We start from the raw sequence: 26052 nt of genomic DNA on the forward strand, positions 1-26052 counted from the left end.
TAATTCAAAACTTTTTTGTCCATCAACCTCCTACAGAGTAAGTAGTACTACATGCCCTCGCTCTCCAACAACAACAAACAGATAAGATGGAGAATGACTTCGTGGACCATCCCATGATACGAGTTCATCAGTATGCAACTATGCATGCATAATCATGAAATGAGATGGAGGACCCATTTTTCATTTTTGGTCATATATAGGACTACCTAGTCGACCTCGTAGACTAACTTTATGTCACTTCCTCAAGTGGGGTACGTACGGAGTTTGAGATGGAGAATACACAATCAGTGTGGATGCAAGACTTGAAAAAAGATTCACGGCTAATTAATTCTCTTCCTTCGCTGAATTTGAATGTATATATAACCATCTAACTGAACTACATGCATTCACTTACCATAAGTCAGCGATTGAATATTTCCATTGCATGCATACTGATATGAAATCTTTCTTACTTCTTTCTTCTGCTTCTTCTTCTCGTCTCCTTCAATTTTTGATTGTCTTAGCACTATGCTGTTGTTACCTATGCAATGAAGACTCGGATCATGTTCTATGCATCCAGAGTGAGAGAGTAGCTCTTCTGCAGTTCAAAACTGATCTGATAGATGCTGCCAACAGGCTCTCTTCTTGGAGTATCGGCTACAACAACGACTGCTGCAAATGGGCTGGTGTGGTTTGCAATAACATTACGGGTCATGTTCAAGAGATTCGCCTTGGTGGGCCTGCTGATGGGCTCCATGGTCATTGTCACGGTTCTTATGACACTGATGCTGAACTCGATGCAGCATCGAAACAGATGTTGGGTGGGAATATAAATCCTTCCTTGCTGTCGTTGAAGCAGCTTAACTATTTGGACTTAAGCTGCAATGATTTTGGAGGGATCCCAATTCCTGGTTTCATTGCGTCCATGAGGAGTCTCAGATATCTTAATCTCTCAATGTCTCAATTCGATGGACAGATCCCTCACAATCTAGGGAATCTGACCATGTTGCGTGTTCTTGATCTCAGATTCGGGTTATGGCAGAGCAATTTTCCTTTAAAGAATCTAAAGTGGCTGTCTCCTCTTCGTATGTTGCAGCACCTTGATTTGACAGGATATGATCTCAGCAGTGAAGATGAGTGGCTACAGGTGATGAACACTCTTCCTTCTTTGTTAGAATTACGTTTGTCTTCCTGCTCACTTCCACAAATCCCTCGTAACATAAATACTGTTAATTTTACATCACTTTCCATCCTCGATCTTTCCTACAATACCTTCGATACCAGTTTTATGCCTCTCTGGATTTTCAACTTAACTAGCCTAGTTTCCCTCGATCTCACCAACTGTTTCTTCCATAATCTGGTCCCAGTTGGATTCGGTGTTGGTTTTCAGAAATTGACATTCCTTAGGGTTCTTCATGTTTCTGGTAATGATGCTATGAACCATTCGTCACTGCTGAAGGGGGTATCGAGCCTAACAAATCTTGTTTCGCTAGATATCAGTAGTTGCTATCTGACACGTCCAATCCTCCATGACCTTCAGAACATGAGTTCTCTTGTTAGCCTTGACTTGTCAAACAATAAAATCAATGAGTCGTTACCTAATTCATTGGTTAATCTGTGTAACTTAAGGTCCATAGCTCTTCAGTCTAACCATTTGTACGGAAGTATAACCGAGCTTCTTCAAAACTTGTGCGAATGTAAATCATCTAAGCTTGAGTCTATAGGATTCTGGGGTAATTACCTTGTTGGCTATATACCTGAAAAACTTGGAGTTCTAAAGAATCTGATCACCTTTGATCTTGGATTCAACTTTCTAACCGGTCAAATCCCAGAGTCTGTAGGAACATTGCCAAATCTGAAGACGTTAATACTTAACGCCAACTCAATCACTGGTCAAATCCCAAATTCAATAGGAAAACTTTCGTTTTTGGATAGGTTAGACCTTTCAAACAACCTATTAATCGGAAGTCTTCCTGAAAGCTTAGGTAACCTTTCGAGATTGACTTTTTTGAATGTGTATAACAATCTGTTGAATGGTTCAGTCAACTCAAATCAGTTGACAAATCTTACAGCATTGAAAACTTTAAGGGGTGAGAATAACAAGTTGACACTGCAGTTGCAACCAAATGTTGATGAAGATTGGGTTCCCTCTTTCCAACTAGATGTGTTGAGAATTGGGTCTTGGAATTTAGGCCCTCATTTTCCTTCATGGCTTCAGTTTCAGAGAAACTTGACCGAGTTAGATATATCAAATACAAACATTTCAGACGTCATGCCAGATTGGTTTTGGAGTACATTTTCAGGCATAGGATTCTTAAACATCTCCCACAACAGAATCCAAGGAAAGTTGACACAAGATCTTGAATTCCTTGCTACAAATGCAGTAGTAGATCTAAGCGACAACTCATTCAGTGGTCCATTACCTAGCTCCTTCAACAGACCCGACATCGATTTTCTTGATCTTTCAACGAATCATCTTTCAGGGTCTCTACAGCAATTCTTGTGTCCAAAGATCCAGGAATCAAGACAGCTAAAAGTTCTTAATCTTGCAAACAATAACCTTTCAGGTGTTATTCCAAATTGCTGGGTGAACTGGGATTCTTTATATGTCTTAAATTTGGAAAACAATAGATTATCGGGTGGAATCCCAAGATCTATGGGAGAAGTACCTTTTCTTAGATCATTAAACATACGCAGGAACAATCTTTCTGGAAAGATACCTGTGTCTGTGATGAGTTCAAAGAGCTTGTTAATCATTGATCTTGCTGACAACAAACTCACTGGAATTACACTCACCCCAAAGTGGGGGAAAGCTACAAGGTTGAAACTTCTAAGCCTTCGTTCAAACATGTTGGATGGAAAGTTTCCTAATGAACTCTGTCATCTCACTTCAGTTCAAATCTTAGACCTTGCTGACAACAATCTTTCGGGGAGCATACCAACATGTTTCAACGACTTCACCATAATGTCTGGAAAAGAAAGCTCAACCTCTATCATTCTTTATGACGAATTCGACCAAAATCAAGTTCTAGGAAGTGCATCTTTGGTGACGAAGGGAAGAGAGAGTTCATATAGCACAATTCTTTATTTGGTGACAACCCTAGATCTTTCAAGAAACAGATTTTCTGGGAACATTCCTGATGAGTTGATGGACCTTGTGGGATTGCGTTATTTGAATCTTTCTGGAAATCAGTTGACAGGAAGGATTCCAGAGAATGTTGGAGGCATGCGATTGCTTGAATCTTTGGATTTGTCTTCCAACTTGCTTCAGGGAGGAATTCCTTGGAGAATCTCGAGTTTGACTTTCTTGAATTGGTTAAACGTATCTTACAACAGCTTGACAGGAAGAATCCCAACAAGCACTCAGATTCAGAGCTTCAATCAGTCCAGCTTCATTGGCAACAGGCTCTGTGGGCCTCCTCTTGAGAATCTATGTGGATCATTAGCTCATGTTGATGGGACAAAGGACGAAGAAAACAGGGATGAAGGAAATGAAGTTGATTGGGTGTTGGTAGTGTGTTTGGTGGTTGGATTCTTCTTTGGATTCTGGGTGGTGGTTGGACCATTGGCAGTGAATAGAATATGGAGAATCACATATTTCGGGTTCCTGAATAAAGTATGGCATAAGGTTTGTGGCATCTTTATCTCAAAACCCAAACACGCCACCTTGGAACCAACCGAGCTTCGCCTTGGAAGCTCTTTCTGACAATTATATATAAATATATGATATGTTAGTAAAGCTGTATAATGTTTCCATTAGTCATTAATTAAGTGTATGTTTCTTGATATTGTTCAATATATTTGTTGAGTGTGTTGCTGTTATGGGTAAACTGTTAGAAAACTTGATCCAGGCTTGTTAAGAAGATACAAGTTGCTATTTTTCAAACTAAAACTGAAACATATTACAAATTTATTACATTCTTCATTACTTACGAAACATGGTACAGCAGTAGATACGAATAACATCACAACTCATATACCTCAGTTTATTCAAGAAACCAAAATATGCAATCCTCCATGTGGTGCTGAGTATGAGTGGAGTCAACACAGCCCAAAAACCAGCAATCAATCCAGAAACTATGCTAATAATCAATCCCCAATCTGCTCCATGTGACCCATTCTTGTCTTCTTCTTGGTCTCTGGCGACTGCTTCAACTGCACATGTTTTGGTGAATGGATCTCCACAAAGTTTGTTGCCCAAGAAGCTGGACTCACTGAAACCCTGAAGCTGTGTGGATGATGGGACTCTTCCAGTCAGATTGTTGAAGGACACATTGAAGTTGCTCAAGAAACTTAAGCTTGACAAGCTCAAAGGAAGCTCCCCAGAAAGCGAGTTGAGAGATACATCAAAGGATTCAAGTAATTTCAAGTCTCCAATCTTGTCTGGGATTCTTCCTGTCAACTGATTTCTTGATAAATTCAATGAGCGTAACGCCTTGAGGTCCATTAGCTCACTGGGGATTTGCCCGGAGAAGTTGTTACTAGAAAGGTCCAGAACCATCACTAATCCAAGAATCGTGCTGTATGTGTCCTCTCGTCCCTTTATCACCAATGAAGCACTACCCAAAGCATCCATATCTTGAAATGGTGAGAAATTAAACTGATCTTTTGAGTTGGCTTCTTTCCCAGTTAGAAAACCGAAATTTTTGAAGCACCTCGGAATATTTCCTGATAGATTGTTATCTCCAAGGTCCAAGATCTGAATTGAGGTAAGATTACAGAGCTGATGAGTTATATCTCCATAAAAATTGTTTGATCGGAGGTCGAGTATTCTCAAGTTGGGAAGTTCTCTCCCGAACCATGCCGGAATTGTTCCAACAAGTTCATTCCCAGCAAGTTGAAGGATTTGCAAGTTTGTCAAGTTCTTCATATGCAATCTTCCAGAGAGTTTGTTGTTGCACATGTTCAATGATCCTAGTGAAGATAAAGATCCCAAACGTATTGGAATCCTACCAGACAGATTGTTGTTCTCCAAGTTTAAGAATGACAAACTCGGCCATTTGTGCCAACAATCAGGAATGATACCTGATAGACGATTATTTGCCAGATTAAGAACAGCTACCACTTTCTCACTGTTAGGACACAACAAATGACGTAAAGACCCTGAAAAGGAGTTATTTGATAGATCCAGGATCAATGCAGATGAAGCATTTCCATTTGAGAGTTGAGGTAACAACCCGCCAAACTCATTAGAACTCACATCGAGTACTTGGATTGATGCTGGGATCATACGAGCGGGAAATATTCCTTGGATATGATTTTGGGACATATCCAGATAGAATAGATCGGGCAATGATCTCCAAAATGAATCAGGGATGGTTGATGAAATTCTGGTGTTGCTTATATCCACATATACTAAATCCATGTACACTTGAAGCCATGATGGAAATTGAGGCCCTAGATCCCAACAACTTAGAGACAACATTCTCAACCGGAAAGATGGAATCCAGTTTGCAAGGTGTGATCTTAGGGTTAAGTTGTTGCCTGCTCCAAGCAGGATTTTCAGTCTTGCTAGTTTTGCAAAGTGAGATTTTGTCACCGAACCAGTCAACCGATTGTTAGAAAAAGCTAAAAGAACCAACTTTGAAAGTTGACCGAGGCCATTAGGAAGGCTTCCATTCAGTTGATTATCTGAAAGATCTAACATCTCCAGTGATGATAATCTTCCAATTGAGTACGGAATCGGACCAGAAATAAGATTGTTTTGAAGATTTAATGACCTGAGACTAGATAATCGCCCGATTGAATCTGGAATCATACCGACAAACCTGTTTCCTCCAAGTTGGAGATCCACAAGATATGTCAGTCGTCCGATTTCATATGGCAGTTGACCAGAAAGTCCAGAGGACCCAACAGATAATGACTCCAACCTTGGTAGCTTGCACTCAAAAAAACTTTCCAGAACGCTTGTTAAACTAGTATTAGAAAAATGGTTACCTCCCAGATTGACATGTCTCAAATTGCAAAGGTTAGCCAACGACTTGGTGATTGTTTTGGTTAGTTCATTTTCTGACAAATCAAGGCTAAGAAGGGAAGTCAAGTTGTGAAGGGCATCATCAAGAACTGAACTAGAAACGCCACAAAATCTAATATCCAACGAAATCAGATTACGACCTACATGACTAGACAACCCTTTCAGTACTAACCAAGAGTTCATGAAAGGGTTATCTGGGACGTGAAGCGACTCAACAGAAGTCAAATTACTGAAGAGATCAATAATACTGCTAGGATTATAGAAATGATGAAAACCACACCAACTTAGATCCAGTGAAACTAGAGTAGTTATACTGAAAATCCACTGTGGTAGGGAACTGTTAATGAAATAGTTATCTGAAAGATCGAGGTGAGCTAGGGATGTGAGATTAAGACTGGCAACATCGGGATATATATCTATATGTGTATGTGAGAGACTACTATGAGACAAATGTAGTTCAACCAAAGAAGGGAGGGTGTTGATCACCTGAAGCCAATCAGTTGCTTTGCTTAGATCTACACCACTCATATCCAGGTGATGCAACCTATGGAGGCTTGACAACCAATGCATATTATTACTCATGCTAGTTAACTCACGCTCAAATATAGCATTGTGAAAACTTCCAAGAGAGAGGATGCGCAATTCAGATAGATTCCCTAGTTGAGGGGGGATACTTCCACCAAATCTAGAGTGCGACAGGTTAAGATATCTCATGTTTTTAAAAGAACCCATAAAGCTAGGAATTTGGATTCCTCCGAAATTATTGCTGCTCAAGTCCAGATGTTTGAGTTGCTTCAGATGCAGCAGGGATGAGCTTAAATTCCCTCTTAGTCTTTGATTGAAGCATTCTTCGTATTCTTTGGCTGTGCTATATTCATCAGTATAACAATGATTATTAGAAAGATGAATCTTTTGTACATGACCAGTAGAGTTGTCACAAACAATCCCAGTCCAAGTGCAGCAATCGGTCTTCTCACCAACCCATGAAGCAAGTCGATCTGCTTCATCTATGAGTCCATGTTTGAACTCTAGAAGGGCTTGTCTCTCATCATCCTTGCATAACACATCATTACTTGACAACGTGCATAAAGGAAATAAAGCCACAACTACAAGTAAGGAAGAGAAATGTGGAAATGAAAAACCAATACTCATATTGATTGATGATGAAGAATGAAGATGATAATAATAGTCACTTTATGTTAACAGATTCTTATGCTTTCATTTTTCTTTGACCAAACTTCTAAGCCGGCCTTCTCAACTAGCAAAAGTTGAATATGAGTTTACGTGGACATAATTGGCATCATGCACTCTGTTAGCGTTTACTTGAAAAGTCAAAGTCTACTCCATATTTCTTATCTCGTGTTTGACAGTGTCTTATACTCTTTTATACTTTCTTCTTGAAAATTGAATGTTTGATTTGACATATATATTATAATAAGAGATAAATTAACTTTTTATAAAACGGGAAAGAGACCCACAGAGTGATTGGTGCAAATCACAGCATCACTTTAAACTGACCCGACTCTACTAGAACGAGGAGGGAATCATTTGCAGAATGTATACACTTGAGCCTTGTAATTCAAAATAAAAATACAACAGTAGTATATATATATAATAAAGTATAAAACTCATGCAAGAATGTATTTAAAGAGTTGTACAACACAAATACAAACTACTGACCACAAGGAAGGATTTCATCTGCCTTATGTAAAGTAAGAACTATCAAATTACTATGTTACAGGTGGAGGTGAAATCCGATTTGAATTTAATCAAACGGGTCAATGCGTGGATCATGCTCACTCGCCATAGCCATTCCCGTACAAAGACAAGTTGGGCACATAACCTGCAAAATGAAATCAAGTAAAAAAAAATAAACAATCATATGACCATTTTACCCTTACATTCCAAAAAAACAAATTTCACAACATTCAACTTACTTTTCCTGCACCCGAGCAGTTGGAACATCTTTCTGTTTTAGGTGGTGATAGCGGTTGATTTCCACCGTTAGCAGATGCAACCGGATCAATCAGAACAATTGCCCCTGTGCTAGCACACCTAGCACAAGCCAGATACCCTGCATCACATCTCATCAATAAACTTCACTTGTTAACTTGTTATAACAAATCAGATTCAAACATGCTTGCTTATTTGTTGTTATTAACCTGTTCCTAGACAATACTTGCATCTTTTATGCTCTTGTTGTTTTACATTGTTTATTTCAACCACCATCAAAGCTGAAATCACACCAACTGCTCCTCCAGAGAATGATGCCACAATCGGATCAACATCACTGAATTTGTGCATCAAAATGATAAACAACCAGATTTAATTGTAACAAATTGCATAATTTTATTAATTTATACCTCAACTGCATAGGAAGATGCATGCTAGAAATGAAATCTGCATATGATGTCCCTCCTATTCCCAATTTCAGCTCCAACTGAGATCAAAATTCATAAAGTTTTAAAGAAAAACTGCATAGTACATGTGTTGATTTTTTTGTCGTATATATGGAAAAGAAACTTACTGTAGGTGCAAGGAGACCTCCAAAAATAATAATTCCAGAAATTAGAGAAAAACAGCTGGCATAGTATTGTTTGAGATTTGCTGAGGTCTGAAAAGATAGAAAACTCTTAGTTGCCACATGAAGAAAACAGAAAACTAAGATGAAATCGATAACCAAGTTTCCTGTATTCTAAATGCATTAGGATATCATTATCTGGCGCGGATAGTCAATGAAATAAGAGAAAGTTATATACCAGAGGAGGCAAGAAGGGGATGAAGGAAGGAAAGTTGGGAAGCTCGCCATCTTGTTCTTCATCTGAGATTCCAAGTTCGGCACTTTTTATTCTCTGTTGTATCCTTAGCCGGCGGACCTGAGAAAAGTATACCATCCCAATTCCCACCAATGTTCAAGTGAGCATCAATCATCTTACAAAACTAGAGCATAACGCAATTAGATAACTCACGCAATATTACAGATGAATATTCCGAAAAACTTGCTCACCTCCTCCATGTGTAAAAATATTTTATTCCGACGACTTCTAATATTATCTTGAATTTCTTGTATATCCATTTTATCAAAGTCCTGGACTGTTTCAGGTCCTTCGATTATACAGAACCTGCATCAGTAAATTAAACCATATGATTCAAAGCAATATTACGTAGTGTACACAATTTATTACGCCTGTAAGGTAACGAATTTGAGAGAACAAGGCAACCACATAGCATAAGCTGCAATCAACAACTAAATCCACAAACAGAATTGTGTCATTCTGGCCGAAACGCACCATTAATATTTAAGGAAAGAATAGATGATTACCCTGCCGCGTTTTTTTCCGCTGAATCAGCATCAATCGAAGCAGCAGCTGAAAACATAGAAGCATCTGGATCGGACGATGCCTTCGATCGCCATCTGACAGTAGATTTTAGGTTTCGACATAAGTATCTCGAGTTATGATACGCGGCCGGGGTATAAGAGGAAACCGACGGCGTTAGGGGATATGAAGCATCCAGTAGTCGAGCCGAACATACCATCTCCTCCAATTATCAGTCGCCCTCCTCCACTTCCCTTTATCTGTTTCTATAACTCCCTATATGAATTATCGTTGTCTCTCTCACACAGTAGTGTGTGTAGTTGGGTTTCAGGTAGCGACAATAGAGCATCGTGAGGGAGGAACAATTTATGTAGTATAGCCGGAGCAGCGGATCTTCAATGGAAGAAGGTGTGTTTATTGCCACGTGTGTGGGCACTATCTCTTTTCTTTAATTATTTTCTTTATATAAACTACATAATGGCCCTTCCAGTTCTATAAAAATGACCAACGGACCCCTGTACTTCTGAATATTTGATTAATCCATTGATGTCCCAAAGTTTGCATCTAGTGACTTGTAAATTTGGAACCTAATACAAATTTAGTGGATGAAACCACATATTTTAAAATCCATGGAGATGTTGTCATATCGCATGATTCCATATTTCTTTTATTGGATACATGATGATGGTGGAATAATTCTGTGGACCTCAATACAAAAATCCAACAATGGATTTTTCATTTTATTTCGATTATTTAACGGATAATGTTGGATATTTTATTGATAACTACATTTTTTATACTTATTTTTTACGTGGAATAAAAATGAAGTTATTCAATGTGACATATAAAATAAAAATGTCTCATAATTTTTTTTAAATAATAACATTTTTTTAATTAGAAAAATATAGTTCAATACATATCGATTGAAGGCAAACGGGCAACAAGGCAAAATGTCTCACAATATAACCATTTTTTTTAGAGGGAACTTCCCTAATAAGGGCTCCGAGTCAACTTTTGAGTACTGGCTAATCTCCCACTGTAAATATGAAAATATGTCTCATATCCTAAAATCACTACAAACGAACCTTCATGACCACAGTGGCTAGATAGTGTCACGGGTCACAACCTAAATAGTTAAGTTTAAAGTAATTACTATTATTGTGTGCTAGTAATTGTAGACCATTGAATTGGTTTTTCTGATACAAAAAATCATTGAAAAACATTTAGAACACTTTTCAAATATTTCAAGAGTACATAATTGTGTCTTCTTAATATTATATAGTTTATGTCAACTTCTTACTTTTTTGCGTGTAGTAATGTTTTGCTTCGTTCGCGATTTAACTTTTAAGATTGCACATATCAATAGAGCCGGGAAAATTTGATCCAACCCTTTAGCCCAACCCAAGCAGGTTGGGTTGATATTTTTAACGCATTTAATTTAAATGATATGATTGTGCATGGGTAAGTTTAGATCGGTTTGGGACTCAAACCGAGCCGAACCCATAAATGGTTGATTTCTGGTTTTTAGAACCCAATATGGTTGGTTTTTTAGTCGGTTCGATTTTTCTGGTTTTGGAGTTAATTTTGACAATTTTCTGGCTCCTTTGTTCAATCCATATATCCATGGGTTTTAAGTTTTAACCCATTAAGAAAAATAAAACATCTTCCAATAAGAACAAGTTTGTAAAATATAAGACCAAATGGAATACATGTTTAAATGTGTTTCTCTTTCGTATCATCATGAAATGGAATAGGATTAACACAATTCATGTAGATTTATTACAATCTAACTATTAGTACACCCAAAAACAATTAAATTAAACGAAAAATTATGTTAAAAAATATGTTTACCCGTTTACCCGGGTACTTAAAGGAGAGACGGTTCGTTGCAGCAAATTAGTCGGTTCAGTTTTCTCTTTACGCTTTATTAGATTACCTCTCTCTCATTCCCTCTTTGTAACACTCGTGTTTCTAGCCTAGGCATTTATATTGAGTAAATAGTCTAGGTTAACCTTTGTAACTCATTTTGAAGAAATGAAAATGAATTATGTGAATATTATGTGAATTATGTGTTTTATGCTTAATTATTAGCGTTTTATTAATTAAGAATAAAAATAAGCGTCAAAATTAAAGTGTGAGATAAGCCCGATATCTTTACATAAAGTTATAGTGGTCGAAACAAGGATTTCGGGGATATAAAGAATACCAAAATCCGAGTTATAACGAATAAGTTATGACCTGTCGAAGTTTCGCGACAAAACCGGCACGGTGCTGAATGTCGTAAAAAGTAAGTTTTTGATAAACTACTTTTTAGCCTTGGTAATCTAAACGAACATCGTAGTATTTGTTAAACCGAGAAGTTCGATAAACAGAACGCCTAAATCTGACTTCGTATGAGGAAGTTATGATTTTTCGAAGTTTTAGCATAGCAATAGACAGCTAAAAACTCGAATTTTAGATCGAGCGATTTTTAGCCGACACAACCAAAACGAGAATCGAAGGTCTCGTCATTAGTAGCACAACGGTAAAAAGTCTGACGAAAACGGACGTCGGATGAAGAAGTTATGAATTTTTAACGGATTTCTTGTCCCGGTCTGTTAAAAATAATAATATAAAATTTAAAGTCAAAATTAGCCAATGATGTCTAAACGGAAGTTGTAGAGTGTAATTTTAGCTACGCGTGCATATAAAGAACGTCAAAAACGGAGCTCGTATGCGAAAGTTATGGATTTTAGAAGTTTTGGCGCGAAAAACGAGAAAAATCCCCAAAACCGAGGAATTTCGCACACGTGGACTTTGGCCACGTCACCTTCGCTAAAAGAGTGCCATGTGTCCTGCTGAGTCACCGAGCTGCTGAGTCATGCGAAGCCACGCGTCGGATTCTAATTTGACCGAAGGGAGGTCCAATCCGAGGCTCGCATATGGACCGAACCTCGCACCGCCTAGCTCCGAGCCTCACACATGGGTCACGACTCTGCGGTCCAATCAGCAAGTACCACTGAGGCCCTCGCACGTGCTGACCACCTGCGCATCGGAACCGACTTCGGACACATGCTTCGGACCAATCACAAGAAGCCAGCAGCCCCTTCGCACATGCTACCCTCGTGCGAGCCACCCCCTGCGAGACCTCTCAGCCGTCGGATCAGGAGCCTCTCAGCCGTTGGATCAGGACTTCGGACCCTATAAATAGAAGGGTACCTGCGAAGCCTCTCGGTTACTTTTGGAGTTTTGCCATATTTAGCCCCTTTCTTCATATTTTCTTCATATTAACATCCCCCAAAGCCGCGGTATCGATTGTAAACCCCGAAATACGCCACGAAGTGCCCGAGAAGCCCGGAAAATTTATCTTTTCGATTTCGAAGCCCGACTTTTGCAAAGCCCGGTTTCTCAATAAAACTCCCGGTTTTATTAGAAACGATCGTTTTAGGAAACGAATTGTTGCCCGATTATCATCAAATCATGTGAGTGTATAGTCACTTTCATTTTACACATAGATATAAAGTATTTACCTTATAATACATGTTATGTGTAAATATATTAATTGTTTATTTGAGGCGACTGTTGAGTTGATGTTTTATACAAGTTTTAAACTGTATAAGTATTTTTATCTACAAATATGTTGGGTAGAACATGGATAGATAGTGATGTGTGATAAAATAAAATTGATGAGAGGCCTTGATGTGTTTTGAGATCCAGTCATCTACCGGAGTTTGGATGACGACCACGGACTTTCTAGACAATCCAGTGGGAAACATTAGCAGGTCCGCAACCTGTAGGTGTTAATGAACTGAGAGTGTTCATTCGCTGTACTCCATCCCCCTCATGGTTGCCTTTAGGACATGTATGGCTGAGGAAACCCCTTAGCAGTAGTGTCCATCCCGATGATATTCTTTAAGCTAAGTCCCTTGTGATAAGTGTTTAGGGACGTAAAGTGAGGATAACGGGAACGAGTAATCAGGGTTATTGTTGATTGATGAACTTAGTAAGTTTATTATTATTGTGGGTTGAAAACCCTATATGCTCACCAGGCTCCCAAGCCTGACCCACTCAGCTTTTTATGTTATAGGTAGTGGACCCCGAGCATAGTCGGAGGACAACGAGATATTTTTGGATTATAGGCCAGTAGTTGTAAATAACTGTTGAAAGGCTTATAATGTCTTGTTTATGCTTTTGATCTGTATCGGAACATGACATCCCAAGGTTTTGATATATATATATATATATATATATATATATATATATATATATATATATATATATATATGGAAAATATATACCTTATTAATGAAGGGTTTTGATAAACTTTTATCATATGTTGTTTGGGGACCAATTCCGCAACATCTTTTAAAAAGATTTCTCTGATTTTATTTTAAAAAGCATAAATTAAATCGGTCTTTTCTGGCCGAGAAATTAGGGGATGTCACAGTTGGTATCAGAGCATTAGTTTAAGCGAACTAAGAAATTGTAGAATTTTTAGACTTGAACTTAGAATGCTAAGTGATGATTGTGAGATGAGTGTCTACCATATTTTAGACATGAGCACTAGTTTATTTTAGGGAAGATGCCTAAAATGCCCTTATGTGTTAAATGATATGTGTTTGCCATGTGTGTCATTATTTGTTCAGATCTATGGTTTGTTGCCGACCGGATCTGGAAACCTTATGTGTGTAGGATTCTAAGCGTATGATTACGAGATTAGAATTAACATGTAAACGTTTCGGAGTGATAAGGGAATTAACATGTATAACAAGGATAAAGACCTAAATTCACCTTATTCGTTATATAGATTGTAATGGCCAGAGCTCGTAGTGGAGCTGCAAATGCAAACGGAAACAGGGATCAACAGCCTCAACCTCAAGTAGTTGAGCAAGTACCTGTTGTAGGAGCTTCACCTGAGCCAATGACGATGGATGGGGTACAAGCAATGATACAGATGATGTTAGATCGCCAAATAGAGGAGACAAGGCGATTACTACAACACCATAGGGAAGAGACTATGATGCCTGTTGAACAGCCCGTATTGAATGAAGGGCAATTAGTAGGCAAGAACTACAGTGGGACTCTTGGTCAAGCCAACCCACCGATAGTTAGACAAAACAATCAGGATGGAGGAGTTGATGGACGCGGATGCAAATACAAAGATTTCATGGCATCTAAACCGCCGTGTCTATCTGGAAGTCTGACACCGGTGGAAGTCATGAATTGGATCTCTGAAATGGAGACGATGTTTGAAAGTTGCGAGTGCAGCAACAAACAAAAGACCGCACTTGCAATTCCTCTATTAAAGTCTGGTGTGTTGAGCTGGTGGAAGTTACTAGCTGATTCGATGCCCAAGGGTGAAGCTAGTAAGATGTCTTGGGAAGATTTTGTGGTACAACTGAAATTGCAGTACTGCTCTGAGCAGGATCTTCTGGAAATCAACAATGAGTTCCAGAATTTAAAGAAAGGAATTCACTCCACCCCTTCGACAAATAATACCTTGTATAATGACCCCCCTCTGAAAGTAACCTTACTGGCCACTCTTTTCCTTCCAGATTCTTCATGCTCATTGTTCTTCCTGCAGTCAATCTGATCAATCGTGTAAATTCCAACGGAAACCGCTGATGCAAACAAAAGTTATTATCATTATATATGATGAATTTATGATTACTTATTACCCCAAATCTTACCAAAGCAAATTTTTGTTTTCCCTTTTTCGGTATAACCTTCGTAAAGAAAGGATCCCCGACATCCCCATCAATATCATCGTCTTCTTCTTCATCATCATGAATGTGATCATGTTCAAGCGGGAATTTTTTTTCACACCCACCGAAAGTTGCTATTCTCCTTCTTCTCTTTCTCCAGCCGCCATCACAAATCCTCACCACCGCCACCATGTATCCTGCCGATTCTGCCATCAAAACACCGCCATCACTACGTTGTTGGACGTCGTGTGTGGTCGAAAAACCACCGGGATTGCTGCCCTGTTGCGCTGAAATGGTGAAGACATAGCCGCCGTTGCCCATATTCATTGAAGATCAAACTTTCGAGAGAGATGATCTTCCACCATCGTGAAATGGTGGTTGAGCTCGAGGACTCGTGAAGCGGATGCGTCGTGTGGATGTAGCAGGGAAGAAACGCCGGCGTGGGCGGCTGCCAAACATCATGACTGCCGTTATGTTATTGTTGCTGTCGGAAAACCCAGTAAAGACCACCATGGCTGCCGCCTCAAGGACAACCATGGCAAGTGTGTATGATGTTGTATTGTGTTAATTTCGTGTGTGTATCGTGTGTGGGTTGATGTCTTAGCCGGAAACACAAAAGGGCCACCACTACCACTGTGAGGTGGTGGCTAGCACCCTCGACCACCGCCAGTCGCCACAGAGTGGTTGTGCGTGTGTGTTTTATTAGTATATGTGTGTGTGTTTTTTCGATTGTGTTGTAATGTTTTGTAATCAGCCAGAATAATAATAATAATAAGCTTATAACCACCACCGTGAGGTGGTAGCTGCCGCCACCAGCCGCCGTGTTGGGTGACGGTGTGCCTCGTTTGCGTTTTGACTCGTTTGGGGATGCTTAGATGAAATGGGCCCAATGAAACCCTAGTGGACCCAATAAAACCCTGATGGCCCCAATGAAGCCCTAATTGACCTAAAAGCCCAAACATGTGACTAATTGGCTAGTACTGGGTTGGAAACCCTAATTAGGGTTTAGAAAACCCTAACGTCATGAAACCCTAATTTTGGGATTGATCGGGACCGCACGAGAACTATTTATTAAACCTAAAATAATAATTAATAATCATGTGCAAATTAACCTAAGTCAATATTGGACTAAATGGATTAAGTCATTAATGGGTTAAGTACGAACACTTAACCCTAATCGTCATTTCATGTGAAAACCCTATTTTCACTTGGGCCTTGAGTTGGGCCTTCCTATTGGGCTTTGGTGATTGGACTATTGATGGGCTATCCAAGAACAAGTAAACGGACCAAAATAATTAGATTGCTTTAGGATAAGGCCCACGTGAAGGACTTGGGCCCAATTTCGAAAATTAGGCCATAAGTGGGCCATAATTGGACCTTGCTGATTATGTGATATTGGGCCATGGGAATACCAAGAGTTTGGACTAGAATAACTGGATGGGCCTTAAGGTAAGACCATGTAGAGGTTTGGGCCCAATTTGGAAAATTGGGTCATATGTTGGGCTTTGGCCCCATTACTTGACTTTTGGGCCTTTGGGGTGTAAGTTGGACCTTGAGCTTAGAACCCAATTATTAATTAGGTATTATTTGATATTGGCAGTTTGGGAATTTTACAACCAACAGCTAGAATTTCATCCGCGGGACTTCAGCAGTGCCAGTTGAGTTGTCCTCACTATACTAACAGGGTTGAAGGCACCAATGCCGGCCTTTATCGGATTTGCATCCGGTTTTATTGCATGATATGTTTATTGATTTACATCCTGGTAGTTAGGATGGTTGCTATGTTAGAGATCAGTTAGATCAGTATCCTGGTTATAGGATGATTGTTATGTTAGTGATCGGTTAGATCAATATCCTGGTTATAGGATGATTGCCATGATTAGTGATCGATTAGATCTACATATTTACTTATTTATATGTATGTGCACATGTTTGCTGGCTTGGGAAAGGGTTGAGGCAGGTCCTGCTGTGTGCAGTAGGCCAAGTCACCCTGGGCGGACCAGGTAGACTATAGGCCCAGGCCGGACAATTTTAGTCAGGTCGAAGGCCCAACGAGCGGTCCGGATAGGCTGAAGGCCCATAGGAGGGCGGTCTAGACGTAGCGAGGGATCAGAGAGTGGTCCAGATAGACTGAGGATCGGGAGTCGGTCCAGTCAGACTGATGGCTCATTATGCATGATGTTTGCTTATATGTTTATATGATATGGTTATATATGTATCGTGTTGGTATTTTGGGGGTAACTCACTAAGCCTTCGTGCTTACATTTATTGATTATTGTTTTAGGTATTTCGGATGATTGCGGGAAGGCGAAGACGTGACCGTACACCTCCTTATATTTTCATGATTGATTCTGGGGATATTCTGATGTCTAAACTATTTTGAAAACAAATTGTAATGACCTAATGGTTTTAAAAGTTTTAAATTCGCTTAAATTTTTGGGATGTTACACATGAGCTTTCGGTTTGACTGGACTGCCTTGCAAGGCCTATAGTACACATGAACCACCTCAACCTAACCATAATATGTTGAAATATGCAAACAAAAAAATAATAACTGATGGGATGTCAAGCCCACCAAGCAAATTACACCCTTTGATTGCTAAATAAACGTAATATAATGGCAAAGAGGGGCATCGATCCTCGGGGAAATGGTTGTATTTAATTACCAATGCAATTCAATAGAACTAGTGAAATTAATCTAACTAACTACAATTAAACAAAAAGGGGGGGTTGTTTGATTACTTGAAAACTAAAATATTTAAATAACTAAGAACCTTGCAATTAAGCAAGTTGATGAGATGCTCAAAGGTTGGAAATAATTGGTTAACTAAAGCAATTCAACACAATGAACATTTGTGTGTTTATCATTAGGATCTAATGCAAAGCTTATCCTTCATCCCAAATTGGTTATAGCAATCATGAAGCATGATATGCCAAGATTCCTCATAGGTAGTATGGAGGTTGGGGAAGCCCACAACACACCTTCTTAATTGAGATCAAGGGTCAATTGAAGCAATTAATCCCAAGAAATCAATTAGCCTTAAGAATGAAGGAATCCCCAATTCCTAGAGGATGTCAAATGCTTACACAACCATAAAGGAGTTATGATTCATAAGCTAGAGATGGCTTCTACCATCATAAAGCCTTTGTTCTAGATAAATTCAATGATCCAATGCAAAATCAATGAAATAAATCAACCATTGCTCAATCAAACACTAAGCTCATGATCAAAGCAATCAATTAAGCATAAGAATTGCAAACTAGAATCATAAACATGGAATAAATTGATAATCAACATAAATCCTTCAAAACCCACAAGCATTCATTGGTTTTCAGCTAAAGTTAACCAAATAAGAGTATTAGCCACTCATGGCAACAAAGTAACAAGAACAATAATCTAATTGCATAAAGAAACTACCTAAGATTTGGAAAGATGAAAGGAAATGATTTCTAGCTCCCAAAATCGCCTCTTGCAGGTCTCCAATGGTGGAAAATCGTGAATGAGCTTCTAGATCTGATCCCCAAGGGTTATGGCATGCCAAATGACCAAAATGCCCAAACTGGGCAGTTGCGCGGGTACCCGCGCGACGAAAATTCCACCCACGCAAATGTTGCTGTAATACTATTGGTCCACCAAGCCACTCCACCCTTCCACTACCAAAGATTCCTTTGGTCCCCCCCTTGTCCATGTAATTTGAATTGCACCAATCATCATTTAGCCACCAAATGGATACTCCAAGCCCAAAATTAGAATTTTATGATCCATCTTCACAAGCCCAAATAATCTAAGCCAATAACTTTCAAAGCCCAATTCTTCCTCTTTGATTCCGCCAAGCCCAATAATGCCTCGGGAGCCCACTAAGCCCGTCTCCAATCAGCCCGCAACCGCAACAAGCACCGAAAAACCTACAAAATATCTCATGCAACATAACAAGCATCCGGTACGATCCATACTAAAGAAAAATAAATAAAATACAATGCATTAATGATAAAAAGATCTAAAAATCTAAAATAAACTAATAAAAATAAGGAAATAAAATAAGCTATCAAATCACCCCAAGCTTAAACCTAACTTGTCCTCAAGTTAGAACAAGACTAAAAATGAGCTCGGGATGAACTATCTAAAAAGGAAAAAAGAAAGATACCATAGAACTTGGTCAACATCAGTCAACATGGTCAGAATTAGTCCTTCATGGACCCTATGCATCTTCAAAATGTTCCCCGCTTTAGAGCCATAAACCACATTCTCAACCACTTGATGGGCGAATAGATCACGGCTGGATGCGATCGTGGTGTGCAAGACAAAGGAAACAGAGATGCGCCCAGTGGGGGCACTTTAAATCACCAATGTAGACCATAGTGCACGAAGGAAAGGCGCCTCTTCACACACTATGATTCCTACATTTGTCAGACCAAAGTGTATAATAACGAAATAGGGTTTTACAGCACGGCCTCCGGGCAAACATCCGGTTTCAGAGGCTTCTCCCTTGTACTGTCCTTTACAGTCTACCGTCTCATCGTCGGGGCCTTTTCTCACCAAAAATCAAAAATAAAATAAAATAATAAAAACTCTACTTAACCTAAATCTAAACCTAACAACCTAAATCTTCAATCTTGAACTTCTGTTATTGGGTCTTCAATCACATTTGCTGCTTGACATCTTTTTTTTTTTTTTTTGCAAACTAGATATATAACATAGGTCTTGAACTTGGAATCTTGTTCTTCTTTTTGTGTTGCTCTTTTTCTTCATTTTTCTTCTTTGTTTTTGTTGCTTTTCTTGAATCATCTTTAATAGGCTCTTATTTTCTTCACTTTTTCAAATTTCTTCATTCTTTGAGTTGCTTCTTGGAAGGTCTAAGGAGTTTCACCAAGTAACATAGGACTCCAATAGTGAAAATTGAGTGATAGATAGAGGCTAATATGAACACCTAATGATCATTGACAATGTGCCAAGATCAACTAAAAAAGGTGGGGAATGACTCAAAAATGGGTGTTACCGAAAAACCTTGGTCCCAAAAGATGTGAATTAGGGGACCCACTTCAAAGTTCATCAAGCACCTCAATGAAAGGTGTGATAAACAAAATCTATCTAACTATCTACTCTAGACCCCTAGAAAAATGATAACCTATCCTAAAAAGGCGGTGAAAATCTAACTAAGCAAGGCTCGGACGAGACTCGGGAGTACTAAGGGGTACTCCCTCCAAAACCAAGATGCAAATCTTCAATATCTTCAAAATACTTTACCGGGCTAGTCTTTGCTCGCACACATTGGCATGACCAACCACATCCCTCCGCACCTAGACCCAATCAAGCTACCTGCATCTGACCCCCACACAAGCGGTCTCAAAGTGGTCTGTGAGGCTCACAACGTGTCCCATTCATCAAATACAAGGAATTCCATATCAAGACTCGGGACCAATCTATGATTCAATATTTATGACTCGGCGCTTGGTACCTGTAGGGATGAGAAGACAAGAGAGAACAAAAATGCATGAACTTAAACTAGAATGCATCTAAAAAGTATGAAAATTATAAAAGAAAGAAAGAAAATATGCAATATTTTTGAATTTTTTATGCAATTTTTATGAGTGACCTAAATGACTTACTCTAAATGCAACAATATACAACCTAAATGCAATAAAAAAAAAGATAAGAAATACCTCACCCCAAGCTTAAAATTAAGCATTGTTCTCAATGCTTAGGATGAGAGTAAGGAAGGATCATACCGGGATCAAGGTGGAGGAGGCCCGCGAGGACGGTATGGAAGCAACACATGGGTCGCATAATGATGCTTGGATGGAGTTCTTGGCCGCCTAAATACACATGTATTAAAGCTTGGTCGCGCAAAGGACGCATATAAATGGCTTGAAATTTTCTTATGAAATGACATATTTGCGCGGGTACCCTCGCAAACTTTACACAGGTGGGGGGCAGCCGCGTGCACATGTCAGAATACATCCCATGTTGGGATAATTTGGAACTTGGAATCTGCGCGGTTGGGAGCCGATCGCGCAACGGCTGTGCGGGCACCCGCGCGCAACAATCAGAGAGCACCCCATGTTGGTGTAATTTGGAACTCGGGACCTGCGCGGCTGGGGTCGGTCGCGCAAAGTCTGCGCGGGCACCCGCGCAAATGTCAAATTTTTGGAATTTTTCAAACTTCACCAAAATCACTAGAAGACTTCTATATGCTTATTTTTAGGCCAACTTCAAGTTTAGAAACACCCAAAACTTCAAGCGGAGATTATTTATTCACAATGCATTTATTTAACGTCTTTACCAAGACATAGCCCCACTTCCGTCAACCTTCATAAATCGGTGTTTCCATTGTTACATTGTCGAATTCTCCCATGTCAAAGCCTTCATAAAATAGTTTCAAATGGTGCCCATTCACTTTGAAGATTTGGTTTGTTTCCAAACTCTTGATTTCAACCACACTAGGAACAAACACTTTTATAACAATAAAAGGTCCATGCCATCGAGATCGCAATTTTCCCGGGAATAGCTTTAAGCGTGAATGATAAAGAAGAACTTTTTGACCCGGAATAAAGTGTTTTTGGGTTATGTGCTTGTCATGAAATGCCTTTTTCTTCTCTTTGCACCTTTTGAACCTTTTAATTATCTTCTTCTTGACCACTTCCATCATTGGAGGATCCAATCTTCTTTGAGGTTCCCTCTTAGGATTACAATCATCTTCCATGATTATCTTGTCTGTGCATACATTAGGGCTTATCCTGTTTATTGGCTCAATCACATCAACCTGATACAATGGAGAAATGTTACTAGGGTACCTCATTCCTTCAAAGACGTTGAAGTGAATGGTTTCTCCATCAAACTCCATAGTTATCTTTCCTTTATGGACATCAATGATTGTGTGAGCGGTATGCATGAAAGGTCTTCCAAGGAGGATCATAGATGATTTGGAAGGAGTCTTCTCTTCAAGATCAATGACATAAAAATCCGCCGGAAAAACAAGTTGATTAACTTGTACTAACACATCCTCCAACACTCCTCTTGGAGACACACTTGACTTATCTGCTAATTGAATGATTACTCCAGTTTCTTCCAAAGGTCCAACATTGAGAGATTGAAAAACCGAATATGGCATCACATTGATCGAGGCTCCAAGATCTAGCATGGCACTTTCGACATGCAAATCACCAATGGTACAAGGGATAGAAAATATTCCCGGATCCTTGCATTTGGGAGGTAACTTCTTTTGGATAACCGCAGACACATTTGCATTGACTTGAATCTTTTCATTTGCCTTGAGTTTTCTCTTCTTGGTGCATAAATCCTTGAGGAATTTTGCATAACTTGGAATTTGCTTAATAGCATTCAATAGTGGAATGTTGATTTGGACCTTGCGAAAAGTTTCAAATAATTCATTTTCTTCCTCTATCTTCTTGGAAAAGGCTAACCGGGAAGGGAAAGGAGGTGGTATGACCAATGGTTTGATGGGTTTGTTGGAAGAGTCAGGTTGATCAACGTTTGGCACAACCGGTTCCTTTGGAGTAGCTTCAACCTTCGAAGGCTCAACAACAATAACCTCATCTTCTTCTTCTCTTGAAACTCTTTTAGGGTTGCTTTCTCCAAGTGTTTTGCCACTTCTCAAATTTATTGCACTCACATTGGGGTTCTTCTCGATTTGAGATGGAAGTCTACCCCTTTGTTCTATCTTGTTGATAACAGTTGCCAAGTCTCCAATTTGTGCTTGAATGTTGGAGAAAGTATTCTTGGTCTCTTGTTGAAATTGGGTTTGACTTTGAGCAAGAGAAGTGACAAGTTCTTGAAGGCTCATTTGATGGTTACCACTTGATTGTCCTTGTTTGTGGAGGTTGTTGATAATTTGGGGGGTTAAAAGAAGTTTGTGGATATGGAGGTTTTTGGGAGGGGTATTGTGGATGTTGAGGTCTCATCAAAATGTTTGGTGGATTTTGCTTTGGTGGGTATGGGTTGTTTGGGTTATTCCTCCAATTTGGGTTGAAATTGTTTGAAATCCCGCGGGTCTTGGTTGACCTTGATATCCTCCCATTGCATTCACATCTTCCGGTTCACTTCCAAGTGTGGGACACTTATCCGTATAATGGCCCGTCATTGCACAAATACCACATACCATCAATTGTTGACCACTTCCCACCACCATTTGACTTAACACATTAGTCAAATCCAAGAGCTTGGATTCCAAGTGTTGAGTGTTGCTAACTTCACCAACCACTTGTGTAGAATATCTCTTCATGTCATTTCGAGTCCCAAAATTCCTTTGATTTTGAGAAATGGTACCAAAAAGTAATCGGATCTCGTGAGGGGTTTTGTTGAAGATGTCACCACCACTTGAAGCATCAATCATCCTCCGATCTTTTTCATTCATACCCTCGTAAAATTGTTGAAGAAGTAGTTGTTCAGGTATATTGTGTTGAGGACAACTTGTACACAAATTGTTGAAACGCTCCCAAAAATCATGAAATGTTTCATTTTCCCCTTGACGAATCCCCAAAATGTCACTTCTTTGACTTGAAATGCGGGAGGTGGGATAGAATTTGCTATTGAAGGCCTTGAGTAACTCTTCCCATGTGTGGATAGATCCCGGTGGTAAGTTGAATAACCACTCTCTAGTTTTGTCTTCCAAGGTGAGTGGGAAGGCGGTTAGCTTGAAATCATCCAATGTCACATTTTCGGGCAACATGCTAACACATATCATGTGAAAGGACTTCAAATGCCTTTGAGGATCTTCTCTATCCAAACCATGGCACTTGGTAAGTTGATGTATGAAACTTGACTTCAATTCAATTCCTCGGCAGTTTGTGGGATAAACAATAGCAAGAGGTGTATGAGTAACATCCGTTTCCATCATTTGTCTAAGTGTCAACTCTTGAGGGGGAACGGGTGGATTGGGGTTGTTGGGATTTTGTTGCAAGTAATTGGGATGTTGTTGGTAAGGTGGATATGGGTATTGTTGGGGATTGTAGATTGGTGGTGAATAAGGTTGGTAGTTAGGGTATTGGTTGTAAGGAGATTGTTGTTATGGGTATAACCAGCAGCTAGAATTTCATCCGCGGGACTTCAGCAGTGCCAATTGAGTTGTCCTCACTATACTAACAGGGTTGAAGGCACCAATGCCGGCCTTTATCGGATTTGCATCCGGGTTTATTGCATGATATGTTTATTGATTTACATCCTGGTAGTTAGGATGGTTGCTATGTTAGAGATCAGTTAGATCAGTATCCTGGTTATAGGATGATTGTTATGTTAGTGATCGATTAGATCAATATCCTGGTTATAGGATGATTGCCATGATTAGTGATCGATTAGATCTGCATATTTACTTATTTATATGTATGTGCACATGTTTGCTGGATTGGGAAAGGGTTGAGGCAGGTCCTGCTGTGTGCAGTAGGCCAAGTCACCCTGGGCGGACCGGGTAGACTATAGGCCCAGACCGGACAATTTTAGTCAAGTCGAAGGCCCAACAAGCGGTCCGGATAGACTGAAGGCGCAGAGGAGGGCGGTCTAGACGTAGCGAGGGATCGGAGAGTGGTCCAGATAGACTGAGGATCGGGAGTCGGTCCAGTCAGACTGATGGCTCATTATGCATGATGTTTGCTTATATGTTTATATGATATGGTTATATATGTATCGTGTTGGTATTTTGGGGGTAACTCACTAAGCCTTCGTGCTTACATTTATTGATTATTGTTTTAGGTATTTCGGATGATTGCGGGAAGGCGAAGACGTGACCGTACACCTCCTCATATTTTCATGATTGATTCTGGGGATATTCTGATGTCTAAACTATTTTGAAAACAAATTGTAATGACTTAATGGTTTTAAAAGTTTTAAATCCGCTTAAATTTTTGGGATGTTACACATGAGCTTTCGGTCTGATTGGACTGCCTTGCAAGGCCTATAGTACACATGAACCACCTCAAACTAACCATAATATGTTGAAATATGCAAACAAAAAAATAATAACTGATGGGATGTCAAGCCCACCAAGCAAATTACACCCTTTGATTGCTAAATAAACGTAATATAATGGCAAAGAGGGGCATCGATCCTCGGGGAAATGGTTGTATTTAATTACCAATGCAATTCAATAGAACTAGTGAAATTAATCTAACTAACTACAATTAAACAAAAAGGGGGGGTTGTTTGATTACTTGAAAACTAAAATATTTAAATAACTAAGAACCTTGCAATTAAGCAAGTTGATGAGATGCTCAAAGGTTGGAAATAATTGGTTAACTAAAGCAATTCAACACAATGAACATTTGTGTGTTTATCATTAGGATCTAATGCAAAGCTTATCCTTCATCCCAAATTGGTTATAGCAATCATGAAGCATGATATGCCAAGATTCCTCATAGGTAGTATGGAGGTTGGGGAAGCCCACAACACACCTTCTTAATTGAGATCAAGGGTCAATTGAAGCAATTAATCCCAAGAAATCAATTAGCCTTAAGAATGAAGGAATCCCCAATTCCTAGAGGATGTCAAATGCTTACACAACCATAAAGGAGTTATGATTCATAAGCCAGAGATGGCTTCTACCATCATAAAGCCTTTGTTCTAGATAAATTCAATGATCCAATGCAAAATCAATGAAATAAATCAACCATTGCTCAATCAAACACTAAGCTCATGATCAAAGCAATCAATTAAGCATAAGAATTGCAAACTAGAATCATAAACATGGAATAAATTGATAATCAACATAAATCCTTCAAAACCCACAAGCATTCATTGGTTTTCAGCTAAAGTTAACCAAATAAGAGTATTAGCCACTCATGGCAACAAAGTAACAAGAACAATAATCTAATTGCATAAAGAAACTACCTAAGATTTGGAAAGATGAAAGGAAATGATTTCTAGCTCCCAAAATCGCCTCTTGCAGGTCTCCAATGGTGGAAAATCGTGAATGAGCTTCTAGATCTGATCCCCAAGGGTTATGGCATGCCAAATGACCAAAATGCCCAAACTGGGCAGTTGCGCGGGTACCCGCGCGACGAAAATTCCACCCACGCAAATGTTGCTGTAATACTATTGGTCCACCAAGCCACTCCACCCTTCCACTACCAAAGATTCCTTTGGTCCCCC

The 26052-nt window shown here is 39.4% G+C and overlaps 4 protein-coding genes across 4 annotated transcripts; 1 reads left to right on the forward strand and 3 right to left on the reverse strand.

Moving 5' to 3' along the window:
* The first annotated feature begins 343 nt into the window (after positions 1 to 343).
* On the forward strand, positions 344 to 3801 carry LOC145088713 (receptor-like protein EIX2). Its single transcript, XM_079027106.1, has one exon. It carries the CDS (start codon positions 425 to 427, stop codon positions 3683 to 3685), a length of 3261 nt encoding a protein of 1086 aa, XP_078883232.1. The 5' UTR covers positions 344 to 424; the 3' UTR covers positions 3686 to 3801.
* Positions 3799 to 7105, reverse strand: LOC145090128 (receptor-like protein EIX1). The gene is made up of 2 exons (XM_079028467.1): positions 3960 to 7105; positions 3799 to 3871 (listed from the first exon to the last, which is right to left on the reverse strand). Exons 1-2 carry the CDS (start codon positions 7103 to 7105, stop codon positions 3799 to 3801), a joined length of 3219 nt encoding a protein of 1072 aa, XP_078884593.1.
* A 426-nt stretch (positions 7106 to 7531) lies between these two features.
* Positions 7532 to 9629, reverse strand: LOC145088714 (orange protein). The gene is made up of 8 exons (XM_079027107.1): positions 9276 to 9629; positions 8961 to 9075; positions 8713 to 8829; positions 8481 to 8567; positions 8317 to 8393; positions 8116 to 8243; positions 7891 to 8027; positions 7532 to 7796 (listed from the first exon to the last, which is right to left on the reverse strand). Exons 1-8 carry the CDS (start codon positions 9488 to 9490, stop codon positions 7719 to 7721), a joined length of 954 nt encoding a protein of 317 aa, XP_078883233.1. The 5' UTR covers positions 9491 to 9629; the 3' UTR covers positions 7532 to 7718.
* An 11627-nt stretch (positions 9630 to 21256) lies between these two features.
* LOC145090129 (uncharacterized) lies at positions 21257 to 22756 on the reverse strand. The gene is made up of 2 exons (XM_079028469.1): positions 21982 to 22756; positions 21257 to 21891 (listed from the first exon to the last, which is right to left on the reverse strand). Exons 1-2 carry the CDS (start codon positions 22754 to 22756, stop codon positions 21257 to 21259), a joined length of 1410 nt encoding a protein of 469 aa, XP_078884595.1.
* Positions 22757 to 26052: the final 3296 nt, after the last annotated feature.

The sequence above is a fragment of the Lactuca serriola genome, chromosome 2 (genome assembly GCF_051521515.1).
Source record: "Lactuca serriola cultivar US96UC23 chromosome 2, Lser_US96UC23_V15, whole genome shotgun sequence".
NCBI classification, from domain to species: Eukaryota; Viridiplantae; Streptophyta; class Magnoliopsida; order Asterales; family Asteraceae; genus Lactuca; species Lactuca serriola.